General features: G+C 37.3%; 1 protein-coding gene across 1 annotated transcript in view; it reads left to right on the top strand.

Annotated features, from left to right (window-relative positions):
• Nucleotides 1-396: 396 nt before the first annotated feature.
• Nucleotides 397-16,418, top strand: part of vegfc (vascular endothelial growth factor c) — a 41,659-nt gene continuing 25,637 nt past the window's right edge. Inside the window, exons 1-5 of the mRNA XM_016233829.1 lie at nucleotides 397-936; nucleotides 11,133-11,343; nucleotides 11,545-11,735; nucleotides 15,040-15,179; nucleotides 15,315-15,316. Of these exons, the coding sequence (XP_016089315.1) occupies nucleotides 820-936; nucleotides 11,133-11,343; nucleotides 11,545-11,735; nucleotides 15,040-15,179; nucleotides 15,315-15,316 (661 nt within the window). The 5' untranslated portion in view covers nucleotides 397-819. The remainder of the gene's footprint in view (nucleotides 937-11,132; nucleotides 11,344-11,544; nucleotides 11,736-15,039; nucleotides 15,180-15,314; nucleotides 15,317-16,418) is intronic.

The raw sequence follows: 16,418 nt of genomic DNA, 5'->3' as shown, positions 1-16,418 counted from the left end.
TTATTATTTTCATTTATTGCATTTATTTATAATTACATTTTTAACAGTTTAATTTGAGTTTGCAGCAAACAACTTAACTGTCAACAAGTTGTAGGCTACTAAATTTGTATAATTTTTTAAACATAGGAATAGGTTTACAGTTGTTAATTCAATAATTACAGTACACACAATAATTAATAATAGTCACATTAACTACTTTTACTTTTTTAGTCTTGCGTCAGTTTTTGAAGCATCAATGCCCCTGTCCCCGTTCATTTGCATGAAAAAAAAAAACATAAGGTAAGAAAATTATGTCTCAGTTTTCATTTTGGGATAAACTATTCCTTTATTTGACCTTTCACCTTACACAAAAGAGCAGCAACTGTAGAGGTTCATTCAGTGCGCTTGTGCGTTTACACAATGCGTTTGACGTGCTGTAGTTGACACCTGAGAAAGCGCGCGTGCCACGACTCATATTCCTCTCTTGATATCTCGGAATGTGTCTAACGGCGAACGGAGAGGCAGGCTGGGGGAAAACGGAGAGGGGGAGGGAGAAGGATCCAAAGTAACAGCGTGAAATTGCATAAAACATGCCATTGAGCGCTCCGCGCACTTCAACAATATCTTCGCACGGAGTGGATGTTCACAGCCGTTTGTGAAGGGACGAGCTCACAGTGCGTTCCATGGACCAGTATCGAAGTGCCTTCTTAAAATGTTGGATGTATACATGGGTGTTATTTTAGTGTAAGGACAGAGTCTTCTAGAAACCTGCTGCTGAACGCTGAAAAATAACTTCCAACAGACTCTGCTCAGACTTCAGAGATTTTTTTTCCTTCTAAAATGCACTTATTTGGAATTTCTGTTTTCTGTCTCGCATTCATTTATGAAAACCTTGCTTTGGAGTCAAGTCACGACTACTATGATTATGATTATGACCAAGATCAAGGGGATGCCATGGTAAGCACCGGCAAGCTCATTTCCACGTCATATTAAAAGTAGAGAAATTGGTAATGATTTGTTGCCCTTTATTTAGCATAAAGGAAACTCATAATACATGTTTCTAAAATTATTTTAAACCTTTGTATTACTGCTTGGAGCATTGAGGCAACATATCAGCAGTCAACATCACTGGCACTGGTGGTGACTATATTGTTGTAGAACTTTGCCTAGATTTATATCCTGATTCATTCTTATTAAGATACCTTTGCAGAAACATGTGAATGAAATGTGTATAATTCAAAAAGGTATTTCAAACTCTAAAGCTTGGGCAGATCTTTAATCGTTTAGGGTATGATGCCACATGGTGCTTACCTCTGACCTTACTCATCATTATATATGACTGCCCTCTTTTTTGTATTGGTGTTCAAATTTAACAGGTTTGTTGAAAACAGTGTACCTCTAGAATATTCACCATTTTCATCTGAGCATCATTTTGGAACAAAATATAGGAAATGATTCACATTTGAAGTAAAAGGGAGAATTGATATATTTTAATAGGTAAATTTAAAGGTTTAAAAGGGAAATTATTTGAGAGCACAATTATATTGCCATAAAAAGTAGAAGCAGGTGTCATTGGGTCAACAACTTCAGAAGTAGTTTCTCTCTGTTTCTTCTGTCTCCCCACTGAGAAAGAAAGAAGAGAGAAAGAGCTATGATTTTAAACATTCTAATTTGATAATGTAAATCATGATCAATATACTCAATTGGCGCAATTCATTTTAGTATCTCTTCTTACCTCAGGAGCTCCAAAGTGACCTGTCTGCGCACAAGAGAGGATATGTCTGTTAGTTCTTAAGTCTCTGTACTGCTTTTGGCTTGCACAGCCATTATACATGATTACTTGGACACAACATTCTATCTTTTCATATACAGCAGCAATGGACTCTTGGAATTTTACTATGTGCAGTGTATAAATGATACCATATGCTACACGCAGCAATGTGGACATCTTGACAAGATCTTGAAATGATTCCCATTGTTAATGTGCGACATGGGCTGTACACTAATCATAATTGCCTAAAATTAGACTTGCTTTGTTTTCACTGCTCTCTATTTTAAACTCCTTTGGGTCACAGTGAAATTCAATGGTTATTAAGATTAATTAAGCTGGAATTCACTAAGAGTAGGGAAAGTTAATTGTAAGTGCGACAGCAACATAAAAAAGCTGCTGAATTTCTAATGGTTTATTTTCAGTCCACTTGGGGGATATTTGTCTTGTGCTTATGCCATGGAATTGAATAATTGTTCCGTAATTGCACATGTGGGTGTATGCAATATGAATGTATGGGATGGGTGACTTAATCATTCATTGGGCATCAGTCAGCGCTCAACTAATATACTGACCTTATTTCTCTCCCTTGGACTTTTCCATCATGGCCATCTCTCATCTGTTTGGCAAAGCTGTCCTGTAATTCATGAGTAATTGTGATTCTAAATGTAAATCATGAGGGTTGTGAATGTAGAGAGAGTTATTGTCAAGTAAGACTATCTTTCTGAAGGGGTCACCTGGGAAATGTGGGTGTTTAGGGAGTACACATGAGGTGCTGGGACTACTGATTTGTAGTCTTAATGGCTCTGCTGCAGTCTTGACCTCATTCATTGGGACTGATGCTTGGTTTCATCATGTGGCTTTACAGAAACTCCATCATTTTTAACAGGGATGTTGACTGCTTTAGGAATGCCTATTTTATATTATTAGCTGCTATGTTGCAAGTCTCTTGAGACACTCTGGTTTAAGTAAACATTATATTTCAGTCGGTATTAGTGTCTTTATGGTTAGTGATGAATGCCTGAGAATAAACCACCCATGATAAAGCACCTCCAGCTAGAAGGAAAATAACTTTTCCTAACAATGCTTATTTATTTCTGTCCTTTGGTGATAACTAAGGGATTCCCCAGGGACGTCTTCTCCTGTGTGAGTGTGTGGTCATGTGTACTTCCCAGGTAGGAAAGGTAGCACAGGTGGAACAGATTACCCACATCTGCCTCTCTTATCTTTTCTACTCTAATAGCCAATCCACCTGCCAGATCTGCTCATCCTTTAACTTCAGATATAGCACAACCACCTTTCAACACTTTCACAACTTTAGAGGAGCTTTCACCTGGGGGGCAGGGAAAGTCAGACGTCTTGATGACATAAGCAAGAAGACGTCTCGTCTTTGGGGAGGTCAGCAGTTCAACCATTCTTTGAATTAGGCAACTACTGCAAATGGGGTGTTTCAATAGCTGTTACTTCTTAAAACCTATTTTTATTGTACAATGCTGTACATTAGTAGGACTGACATGGTTGAAAGGCTTCAAAGTGTTTTTAGGAAGTACAGCATAGTTCTTGAATGAAAAAATGAGTGGGTGATTTGATGTGAGGTTTAGTTCAGTTCTCAGTTCTTTTAGATGAGGCTGCAGTGGCGTTGCTTACTGTACACGTGTATAAAAGGCTTAATATAGTTTAAGGCTTAATGTCAGTTTAGATTTAATATTTTTTAAATCAATTTTTTTATATTTTGTATCAATTTTATGTTATATTTTTATTATTAGTTAGACTTTCCATCAATTAAACAGCACTACAAACTGTTTCCGACAATCTAGCAAGTGAGTTTTGCTTGTTTAATATAGACGCTTGTTGCCTAATTGGTTCATATAGGCTTGAAAGATTTCTTAATGGAATACATTTTTCAGTGCACACTTTGTGACAGCATAGATTTTAGCCTTTTGGCAACTTTTTTTATATATCTTTTCTTGGAATGAAATGTATATTTACATTTACATTTATTAATTTAGCAGACGCTTTTATCCAAAGCGACTTACAAATGAGGACAATGGAAGCAATCAAAATCAACAAAAGAGCAATGATATGCAAGTGCTATAACAAGTCTCAGTTAGCTTAACGCAGCACACGTAGCAAGGTTTTTTTTATTATATAATAAATAGAAAGAAAACAGATAGAATAGAAAAAGAATTGCGCAAGCTAGTGTTAGAGGCCTAAAAGTAAGTATAAAAACTGTCAGTACCATTAAAGGGTTAGTTCGCCCAAAAATGAAAATTCTGTCATTAATTACTCACCCTCATGTCATTCCAAACCCGTAAGACCTTCGTTCATCTTCGGAACACAAATTAAGATATTTTTTATCAAATCTGAGAGCTCTCTGACCCTCCATAGACAGCAATGCAACTGCAGTGTTCCCAGGTCCAGAAACGTTGGAAGGACATTGGTAAAATAGTCCATGTGACATCAGTGGTTCAACCGTAATTTTATGAAGCTACAAGAATACTTTTTGTGCGCTTTGAAAACAATAATAACATAATTTATTCAACAATTCTTCTCCCAGAGGTTACCGTTTTCCGCCATTTTGGAGAGTACCCCAGAACGTAATCAACGTAATCAGCATTGTTTACATTCAGCATGTGTGCACTGTCTACTGAACGTAAACGACCCTGATTACGCAAAAGCGTACGCATGATTTTATCAAAAATATCTTAATTTGTGTTCCAAAGATGAACGAAGGTCTTATGGGTTTGGAACGACATGAGGGTGCGTAGTTAATGACACAATTTTCATTTTTTGGTGAACTAACCCTTTAATGGTACTGACAGTTTTTATACTTACTTTTAGGCCTCTAACACTAGCTTGCGCTATTCTTTTTCTATTCTATCTGTTTTCTTTCTTTCTGTTACCATGTCCTAATAATGGTATTTGTTAAGGATAGCCAAATTAAATGCCCCTCCTCATACAGTGACACTCTCATGGACAGATAAAGGAGCACACAGATACTTTTTAGTTTGTACCTCAGTTCTGTACTAATCGTACATTCAGTTTGAGCAGCTGTAACTTTGAGGTTACCGTTTGTCTCTTTCTTTCTGTGCTGACTGTAAACCAACTGTAGGTCTCAGTCCCCTTCAGCAGAGGAATTCAGCTCTGACTGGGCCCAGCAGTGTGCCTGAAGCATCTGGTTGACTTTTTTGTGTGTGTGTTTGACACTTTTTTTTCAGATCTCAGACTGCTTTTGTAATTTCGTCTGCAAGGAGAAGCATTGGAATCTGTTAGATCAGAAAATTCCAGATCACTAAAAATGAGTAAACTTTTTTACCTGCCACCTTCTAGGAAACAACTTATCATTCACATTATAGCCAGTGTGTGGCCACTCTGGGAGTATAAACTGTTAAAGTATGGAGACTAAGCCCTTGGTGGTAGACAATAAAACAGTCTGAAAACAGACTCTTCAGTGGGCAATCATGCAGAAACCTTCCTTAAGACCAAATGGCAGATTTATTTGAAATAACAATTTAGATGGGACATAATTGACACCTTTAAATACCATAGAAGCAAGAAATATCACCCACGAGTGGATATGCAATCATTTGCACACATATTAATGAGAAGTCAAGACTTGCAGTGTAGCAAAGATTTACAGATTAACAAAGACTTAGAAAATTACAAAGGAAATGGAAATCTTTCTAAACCCCTGGGATCACCGCTCTAAAGGATAAAACAGGTTTTGTGTACTGACCCGTTCATTTAGTCAGAGTGAAAAAGAGTAAGGAACAGGTAGTGCACATGTAGGCTAAGGCCAGGAAAAAAGTCTGTTCTGAAACAAATATATCATCCAATGTAGATACACAAATAGTATAACTTATGAAAAATGGAGACGAGAGTAGTGCATTAGTTTACAGATGAATTGTAAAGTTTTATTATGCTACATGAAGCAAATGTGTGTATTCCTTAATATTTTGTAAGTCACTCTTAAAAAGTTTTTTTTTTCTGCTAGGTGCCAAAAATGTGAGTAATAGTGTCCTGTATTTACTAAAAGAATGCTGAAGAAGAAAATGGTCATATTTCACCCTCATGTCATTCTAAACATATTGAACACAAAATAAGATATTTTAGCTGAATGCCCAAGCTGCCCTTTTCCATTCAGTGTAAATAGTTTAGAAGCAGAAACAGTGTAAGGAAAAGAGCAACTTGGAATATCAGCTTATTAATTGATTTTGCTTTCCACAGAGGAAATAAAGTCATACAGGTTTGGAACAACATGAGAGTGAGTAAATGGTGACAGAATATTTGCTTTTTTGACAAACTAATCCTTTTTAAGCTTTCTTAAGACTTTGCAAGAGATGTGCAATCCACATGCCAAGACATATAAATACTCGCAGAGTGGATTCTGCTTAAACCTTACTAATGTCGTTCTTGACAGTTTCTGTTCAGACAGGATATTTGCTTCATATAATTCTTTAAGTATGCCAAAACAAGAACGCCATCCCCCCTTCCCCCACTGTGTGGCTTTTTTTTTTGTGCCTACATGGAGTTTCATTGGGATTTCGTGTACAGCTCTATTATGTTTTGGAGAGCTTAAGAATTGGGTTACAGAACATTAGACTTAATATTGCTGTGGTCTTATTGAGTAGTGGGCAACCCTCCAGGCTAACAACTTTATTGCACCACAGAAACCTTAACCAAGTACACGTCAGAAGTGCACAGTAATTGCATCCTGACACATGCCCGCCTCTACACGTGAAACGGATCAGACCAAGAAAGCAACTCTTTCTAAAAAAGGAAGAGAGGTTCTTATGGGACTCAGACCAATCTCTAGATTATTTCTTCAAATCAACATGAATTCAAAATTAACACTGTTTACTTTCCTAAAGCACATTCCTGGTCTTATTGTTCTTGATTCATCAGTGCATGCTCTTCCAAATTTTCCAAAAACAAATTGTTTGCCTTTATAATCTTTTATCAAAATGTAATGACTTGATCTGCCAAAGAACGACTTTCCATTTTGGCTGAGATTCAAAGCCAAATGAATGTGAAAACTGATATCATTTCAATCAAAAACAACTTAATTCTAGTGTTTGTGTAGTTAGCAATAGCGCAAAACAAAGTGTAAATAGTGCAATGCAATTGCACTGGAACTTATTAGCTGTTTATATTTTAGAAAATATTGTTTTTGAATGTACTGATTCGAACACTGACAGAGTCCTGTTTTATTACCCGCTCTGTGTTGTATCCAGTGCTGCTAGGTCAACTTAATGGATGTAGCAGGTACTAAGCTTAAGACTGGAAAAATAATTTCCATGCGGATGGTCTGGTCTCAAGAGCGCATGCATGTGCATTTGTGTGTGTGCTGAATCCAGTGGTTAGTTTAAAATCATATGAGAGACCGTAATATAGCATTCATGAGCTTATAGTAGAGTTCTCTACCTTGGGGAACATCTCAATTGCTTCAGGAAAACAGGACAGATTAGGATTGTTTGTCTGAAATGTGGGAAGCTTGCGATGTCGAAGAGGGTCTCAGTTACTCTTCAGACTTGTGGCCAGACTTATTCTCCAAGGAACTGGTTCTCCCCTAGGTCAAAGACTCAAAGCTTGTAGTCAGTTCAAGGGTTTCTAAGAGGTCATTAGAGGGTTAATGATATCTCAGATCCTCGTCCTCTCCACCTGAGTGTTGGCATGCGTAGCCCCAGACATGCCAGGACATCCTTTCAAGTTCAGCGAGCAGAGCGCCATTCTCAAGCCTGCTCTCTGGAGTCCAATACTGAGGATGAAAGGTATGTCTGGAACAGATGCAACATGTGTTCTTGTGCATATGTGCCACTGCTGTAGTGTCCACGATGGGGGCCATGTTCCACCTGAGTTCACTGAGCATGTGTGATGCTCTGTGATGATGTCTGTAATGCTCCCCAGTGACAACATTTTTAAAAAACAAGTAGAAATCAGTACAATAATGGCTTTAACTTTAAATCAGTACAATAATGCCTTATATTTATTTAGTACTGTTATGATTATAATCTTTAGAACTGGCTGATCCTCTCTTCACAATCTCATAACTGCCCATTATATATAATAAACCACAAGTGATTGCCTGAGAGGCCTTTGGAGCACCAAAAAGGCTTGTTTTATTTTATTACAGACTGGTTAGGTATGAAATAAATGTATCTGTGTAAGAAATCAGAAATCATGAAATTAAAGGGTCTGTTTTGTTGCTGAAAAATATTTGAAATAACTGTATTTTTGCAAGTACATAAAAAAAATGCCTGATTACGTAATTGGCAGCAAGCAATGTCTTTACCTAAGGAGTATATGAAAACTCCTAAAAAAAATGAAATTGTGAAGGCTGACATTTTGATTAGGTTTTAGCGTAGGAGTATGGGGTGACTGTAATGTAAATGAAACTGTATAAACCTGGCCTAAATATGAAGCATTTTGACTCGGACTAAATGAATTTATTCAGTGAGGGTGCCTTCCAGAAACCTCATCCAAAATAGCTCCGGATGCTGGTATCAGCTAAGAGGATAAACGCTAACCTCATTGCCAAAAAAGGATCTAGTTGTTTTTGTCATTGTGTCAGTTTTGTGGTTTGCTTCAGGAAACACTAAGCCGTCAAGAGACTGTGTTGCTTTGGGGTTGTCTAAAATGATCCTTCTGTCTAATGATGCACATTTTATAATTGGCACCAACTGTTGACTCAAGTTTGAACTTTAAAATAATAGCAGTCATGATGGGTTCATTGTCATTACTGGAATCCCTTGCGTGCATGGCATCAAATCTTGTTTTAGCTACAGTAGACATGGCATCCTGTTCCAAGTGTTAAACCCAGCTGCTTTCTATTGTGATTCATTCAATGAGACTTACTTTCTAGCATTAGAGGTGAATGATTTTTTTATTATTATTGGTTAACATCACAATATGCCTCATGTCTCACCACTGATGTTGCATGCATCTATCATCAGGTCATCACTTCATCACTTCCCATGAATCACTGTCCTTCGGAACCAAATGCAATCCCTTATTGAGGCCATTCTCACTTTAAAGAATTTTATTTCTGTAATAAAATGGCTATAAGCTGTTAGATGCAATCTGCATTTAATATTTATATTAAATTTAAATGTGAATTTAACATTGAGACTGGCAGGCAAATGTGGATAAAATATGCAGTCATTTAGTAAATAATCATTTATCATTTATAATATATTATTATTAGTATTATTGTTGTTGTTGAAACTGGCGTTTATTTTGTAATACAATCCATAATTTGAATTAGACCACAATAGTGTAACAATGAATGCATTTCTGGGTCAAGTGCCCTCAGACTTCATGGTTCCCATTTGTATCGTCCTCCCATCAGTCTCTTTTTTTAGTTGCCACTGAAACAAAAATAGTTAATCCCCTGAAGTTTGGGACTGACTCACGTGTGAATGTGTCTGTATGCTGAACACCACACATAATTTTCTCAGTCTCCATTGTTTCTGTTAGGAAACAGACCAGTGTGTTATCTCAGGAATCACTGTAAACAAAGGCATGGAAGAGGCCACATACAATAGTCTTGTTCATACTCTTTTTGTGGTATTTGAGTTTCCTGAATAAACAGAAGGCAGTCAATGCAGGGAGAAGCAGTCATTTCCTATAAGGATTATATTTTTCCTCTTTCCACGATTAAAGCTATATTTTCCTTGGTGTGCGGTGCAACTGAATGTTTGCAGGTAACAACGTGGGTTTAAAATCTTGTTCAGCTATGTTTTATGATAACATTAGAAACTATGCAGCCTTAAAGTCATATTTCACATAAATGGTTACATTTTTATTGTTGAGGGTGGGATTTTGGCGAAGTAAAGTGTCCTGTATCATGAAAAAGGGCCTTCAAGTTTATACTTTCAAACTGTCCAACTGTAATGCTCATGTTTGTTCTGAGGATCTCCTTTGAAAATGAGATAAGTCGGGAGGACTAGAAAATCATTGCTTGCACTTACCCAGCCAAAATATTTTATTGTATGTAAATAATGGGTTTTACAACAAAATGTAAGAGTAAGAGAAGCTATTTCCTACCATTTGAGATAATAAATTCTCTGCTGTAAACTTGGGGATCTGCCTAATGAGATTTCGACAACAAGAAGGGATAAAGTGATACAGACTGGGCCAATACAAAGACTGTCCTTATTAAAGAGGAATGCAGAATTCTGTTGTGGTCCAATTCAAGTTGTGTTTTCTCACTTTTTTAACACCTCCACAAGTGGGGGAGGGTGCATGTTTTTATCGACAGTCATGATCAGCCATGTGGGTAAACTGGGCATGTTTCCTGGAATGTCCCAGACAGCAGTATCATTTTCCATCAGGGACTTTGGGCTGTTTTCAGACGCTGTTGGTGTTTTCACACTTCTTACAAACTCTCATTCTGCTGTGGATTAAGGGGAGTTCAAGACTTGTGGGGGGGGGGGGGGGTGATTGCGTGGGCTGAGGTGTCTGACATAGCTCCGTCTGACATAAGCAATACTGTCAATTGTCTGGGTCGCGAGAGACCATTGAGGTCTGACCATTCCATCAATTAAGGCATGACTTGCGTGTCTTAGTTTCAGACTTCTTTTCCACACATTCATGATATGGAAAACCTGATGATTGATTATGCAGCTGTTTATTTTAAGACCCCAACTGATGAGTAAACAGTGTTTTGTAGAACCAGCTTGATTAAACACAACATAAACTGCTACTGGTACGGTTAAATCAATAGCTTTTTATTAGAAAGAAAGCATCTGCTTAGGATATGCACAAACAGGTGCAAACGGCATAACCTAAGTTGAGCTGTTCTAACTGCCTAGTGATAATAAAACAATGGAAAAGTTAATCGCATGTGTTTATGATCGTTGATTAGATTTTCAAATATTGATTCAGTGAGTAAAGTCCCAAACCATCTTTTATAAGTCAATGAGAGATTGAAACATGCAATAAAAACAGTTGGATATTTCTCTTAGTCACTCTGGGATATATCCAATATGGCATGCTTAATTGTTGTAGTGGAAAGACAATGTTCTGTTCCAGCACATTGATCCAGCCCTCTTCATTATGTCTCGCTCTGGTTTAACTCTCTTCTGTAAGTGTAGCACTAGTGTTGCTGGTAGTTATGCAAAAATGAAAACACTGTCATCATTTACTCTTTCCCTCATTTACATTTACGCTCATTCCAAAACTGACATAACATAAACAAAGATCTTTAAGTGTTACTCTGGTGTAGCTCTCTCAAGGAAGAGTAATTTTCTGATTTGTGACACCTGTGGCATCATCCCCAAGGAAAAAGCTAACAGAACTGTGACAGTAAATATGAATTGTGTAACGGAACAATTCCCTATAGTATAAGCTGACAAGCTTTTATTCTGTTTCTCTGTCTTATCAGGAGCATTCAGAGCCAGACTTGGTGGAGCAGTTGCGTTCAGCAGGTAGCGTGGACGAGCTTATGAGAATAGTTTACCCCAGCTACTGGAGCATGCTGAAGTGTCGTTCCAAGATGGGATCACGCTTACCTCACAGAGATCACGGCTCCACAGAAACAAGGTCGGAGGAGGCCTCCTTTGCGGCTGCTTTCATCAATCTTGACATTTTTACAAGTGAGTGACTATTAATTTAGGACCAGCACAGACTGTCATTATTGTCTTACAGACAAGACTTTTTGTACAATCCTGAGACAAAGTTTCTTTAGGATGCCAAGAATGTGATCTGCAATAATTGCAGTGCATACTAATCCATGCATTTCACTGTTGGCCTTTTTTAATGTGTCTGTTCTTCCTGTCTTGCTGCGCTTCCTTCAGGTATTCAGACAGAGTGGAGAAACACCCTGTGCATGCCACGCCAAGTTTGTTTAGATGTGGGGAAAGAGTTTGGGGCAGCTACAAACACCTTCTATAAACCACCCTGCGTGTCTGTCTACAGATGTGGGGGCTGCTGTAACAGTGAGGATCAAGTGTGCAAGAACATGAGCACTTCATACATCAGCAAGACAGTGAGTGATGCTTTCAGCTTGTGTCTGCATCCACAAATTTGTTTATGTGAAGGAGGGATGGAACCAAATATGAGCTGTATTGACATTCATTTTTAAGCTTCATTTTACATCACTCATTTTACATAAATTTTACATCACTTTTTGGCCTTCCATTCACACGGAGACAGCATTTTATCCTGTGAAAACTGAGCTTATTGAAGGCGCTCTCCCAAGTGGATACATTTGAAAATGTTGTTTTCACATTGTAGTGTTGACTGTGAAAATGAAGGCATTCAAAATGTAGCACATTTGAAAAGGTATTAGAAAATTAAGCATGTTTAGCCATGTTACGCATATTGTACTGGTAGATATCTGCAATTATGTGCAGTTCACTTTCATAGCTAAAGATATGTTACTTTATAAACTCTTCATATCACAGTTCTGCAAAGGTGATACAACAATTTAATCTGCCATAAGAATGGCATGAGAACTTTATTGAGTCTGTTAGGTTTGTTTCATCTCAAGTGAGATTTTTTTTTTCTGACGTTTCAGTGTAGATGAGAAACTTTTGGAAAATGCTTGAAATCAGTAATGTGGACAGCGAGTGTTTTGTAGCAAAGATGCCATTTTCAAATGTGTCCGGAATAATGTTGTAGATCTACTCTTAGGTTCAGCACACTTTTGGTTTAAGCCTCACTCACATCTGGTTCTGTCTGAATACAGATGCAGATTATTTTCCATTGCATCAAATACAGATAAATATACAGGCAATTTTTTCACTGCATACCCTTAACTAACACCTTATATATAAATCCATTCCTCTATGTAATAACATAATAAACTTGAATAATCTTCAATCAAAAGCATCTGCTTTTTGTTTTAAAGCCTACTCCCAGAGTAGACAACTCAGATGATCAGTTAAGCTTTGATTTAAAGAGTTGTGGATGAAGCAGGGGTTTGGTTGGGAGGTCATGGCTGTGAATTATTTGCAAGAAGGCCTCCTTTAATTACCCACTTATTTTGGGTGGGCTGACCTTAGCAGGCAATGGGTTCTCCTCGTGTGATTTAAACCATGACGCCCTCCCACCAGTTGAGCCGCCTGAGCAGGTCAAGGTCTCCATGTCCACGCTACTGCGCCAGAGACGTGAAACTCCCATTCTGGGCACAAAGCCTGAACAGCAAATGCAATGTGAAGATATTTCAAAACATTTTAGTAAGATATGGATTATGGAATTACAAGCTCCAGGTTTCTTTGACGAAATGACTGGGTCAAGAGTAAAGTATGCATTAGATGAACATGGTTGCGATTTGAATTACTGGTATTAGTGTTCATAAGCTATTTACATTAAGCACAATGCAATGTAATGACAACATAGCCTTTAAAATGCCTACAAGAGTGAAATATCTGTGAAGCAACTGTGATAAGTGAACCTGTTAGTTTGTCATCAGTCTCAGAGAGAGAGTGAAAACATATTAAATGGACTTTTGGTTTCGTCTGACCCTTGTTTCACCTACACCTAGGTAATACTTAGGCCTAGTAGACTTAATACTGCAGTAAAGTGTTTTTATCATCAAGACTGGTGGGCTGACACATTTACAGGGTGAGCAAGTGGAGCTTTTGGGATCACTTGTCCTGGTAAAAGCAGTTAATAACTAAATTATAGAGTCCTGCGAACATCAAAGAGAAAGAGTGTGTATTTCCAAAGATTTTGACCCTATTGCATTTCACCAATTCAATATTTGCTGAGAAGAGATGGGTTGTTAATATTTCCATTGTTCTTGATTAATATTATGTGTTAATGGCCCATTAAAGATAGTAAAAATAGCTGTCTTATATTTACACTGTGCCTTTGTATTGTTTTTGCAGTCTGGATTGAGCTCATCAATACAGTATATTTTCACAGATTTTGAATGGCAAAGCAGTTGTCTTTAGATGTAGCGATGCAGTTAAAAAATGTCTACATGAATTTGTGTGCTTAGCACATAGAAGAAGGGAGAGGTGAAGCAAGCCAACCAGTGGGGTCAGGGAGAGACTGTAACATCCTATAATTCTCTTTCTCATCAAACACAATTAATTTATGTGTGTCTTGAGAGTGGTTTATTAATCCAACAGGAGCTGACTGGGAGGTTTAGTATTCCAGAGGTTTTGGTTTTGTTTGTTTGTTTGTCCCGCTAAAATAATTTACTGCCTTGGTTCTAAAGAATGAAGTATCTAGGTCTATAGCAGCTATTATGCATATCAAAGAGACTACACAGAGTGCATGATGAGTAGACAAGACAATAGAGACTAAAATTTTAATTTATGTCATCTATGACTCAGCCTCGTGTTATTCCAGGCCTGTGTGACTTTCTTTCCATGTTCTTTTCCATGAAATTACAATTACGTCAACTGAAGCCTTCAAACTTTAAAAAGATACAATATCACCAGGAAAGTATCCTAAAAGTGGTGAGTTAACCACTGAACACTGAAGGGTAAAGTTTAGCAGGGAATTCTGATGCTGTTTGGCATCAGAATACATGGAATATAGCAGACAATTTATATGGACCTATTTTATTTTACTTTTATGGTGCATTTATGTCATGTTTTGAAGCTTGACCAGAGCATTCTTCAGAAATTCTACTTTTATGTTCCACATTAGAAATAATGTCATATGCAATTGCAGCAACCTAAGGGTGAGTAAATGATGACAGAATTTTAATTTCTGGGTAAAATGTCCTTTTAAGCAATTAATTGAATCATAGTCAGAACCTATAATGATTTTAGCTGTTCTTTGAAAGCACATCTTCTTTCCTAATGCGCTCTCAATCTAACAGGCAGTTAAAATCATGCACATTACAACTCAACAATGTTCCTCATTGTCATTTATGAAAAAAAAAACATTGAAATAAAACGATATGTATTTAGCCATTTTAGGAGCACATTCCCGTTACTACTACTTATAATTGCACATTCAACATAAATTCCTTGGAATGTTTCCTCATAGCAGGAGGAAGTTCTGATTTATTGGTCTAACGGTATTTGCCTGCCTTGCAAATGATCTTGCATGAGTTCCTTATTACCCATTTCCCCTTACCAGTGTGATCAGACTGTAGTTGCGGTTGTGTCTGTACACTGATTTCGCAGAAGGGCTATGTGCAATCACAGTTGCACAACTCCTTTAGACATAAATCCATTCATTAATCTTGATTTAGGTATAATTGATTGCCCACAATTCATTTTGACATTTAAGGCAAACTCCTTAAAGTAACCCTTCATGCAGTTTCACATCTTACCTCAGTTTGATTTAATTGAAAATATGACCATTCTTCCATTTTCATTCTGCAGTTGTTCGAAATCACAGTTCCTATGAAGTATGGGGCCAAGCCAGTCACCATAAGCTTCGCCAACCACACTTCCTGCAGCTGTTTGTCAAAACAGGATTTGTACCGACAGCAGCACTCAATAATTCGAAGAGCCTTACCAGAGTAAGTGTTCACACTCCTTCACATATCCCTAAGCGCTATTTTTAAAGTGTGATTAAGATTTTTGATGATTTGATTAAAGGTTTTGATGTGTTAAGTCTGTACTATTTTATTTCTCTGTTGCTTTGAATGTTTGAGAGGTTAGAATAGGATATCAGTGTAGACTAACACTGTGAACCACACTGTCATATTGTATCACGCCATAACAGCTTGATGCAGTCTGTTCCAAATCCATTTGTACTGTTGTCAGAAGTAGCAGAAGTGTGTGGAGTACACCACGTCGTGCCCCATAAGAAAAAGCTGCGCATAAGAATGACATTGTGAAGATCAATATAAAAACTATAATTTTTCCACACCACTTAAGAGACTAGATGAAGTTAGCATGTTGCTAAAGATTCTGTGACATTTACCATTGTCAAATTTTCTCAGACAAAATTCAGTCATTTCAATAGGAATCCATGAGATAGGGAATTTCAAGTGAGGGTGAAAGATTTCGCCATGTTGATTTTGCAATGTGTCCATGTTGGTTATGTAGTTGCCAACAGAATGTATTGACCAACAAAAAGCTGCTTGGTTTGGAAGTGACTTCTGTGTGAGCTGTGCTTCACACATCGCTACACTATTGACAACAGACCTAATTTTCCATTAAAAATGCAGTAATGTGACCACACCTTAAGCTAGTGGTGCAATAATCTAATAAATATAAAAACATATACAGTAGCACATACAAATATTGGGGGAAAAAATCAATTATGTATCCCACTGAACTTATTAACACTTACCGATACAGTATCGAATTAAAAAAGTGTATTTACAATCAACATTTCTCTCATCCACCATCTTGGATTTTTGTTTTCTGTTGAACCTATCACAATTTTTTGTGTGCAAAAACGTGTGGATGTCACTTTGGATTAAAGTGTCTGCCAAATGCATAAATGTAAAGGTAGAGGCTAAGTTGTGGAACAGAGCAACACTTTTCTAAAATATATTACTCTTCCTTAACAGAAATATTGAACAAATAAGTGTTGAAGTGTTAAAATGCACTCTGATGTAGTGGGAGCAACCGATGATAGGGTAACTTATATAAGAGATAAAGTATCACACCAAGACATTCAAAAAATTGACTTTACTGTATCCCCTGTTTGTTTTGGCCTTCTTTAGCGTCTCATCAGCGGATATGTGGCTACACTGATGTGTGTATTTTGGATGTAGTTGCACATCCAATGACGTACAGTAGCTTAT

This window comes from Sinocyclocheilus grahami, unplaced genomic scaffold (assembly GCF_001515645.1).
Source record: "Sinocyclocheilus grahami isolate Dianchi unplaced genomic scaffold, SAMN03320097.WGS_v1.1 scaffold17.1, whole genome shotgun sequence".
NCBI classification, from domain to species: domain Eukaryota; kingdom Metazoa; phylum Chordata; class Actinopteri; order Cypriniformes; family Cyprinidae; genus Sinocyclocheilus; species Sinocyclocheilus grahami.
This window is presented reverse-complemented; position numbering and strand designations above follow the sequence as displayed.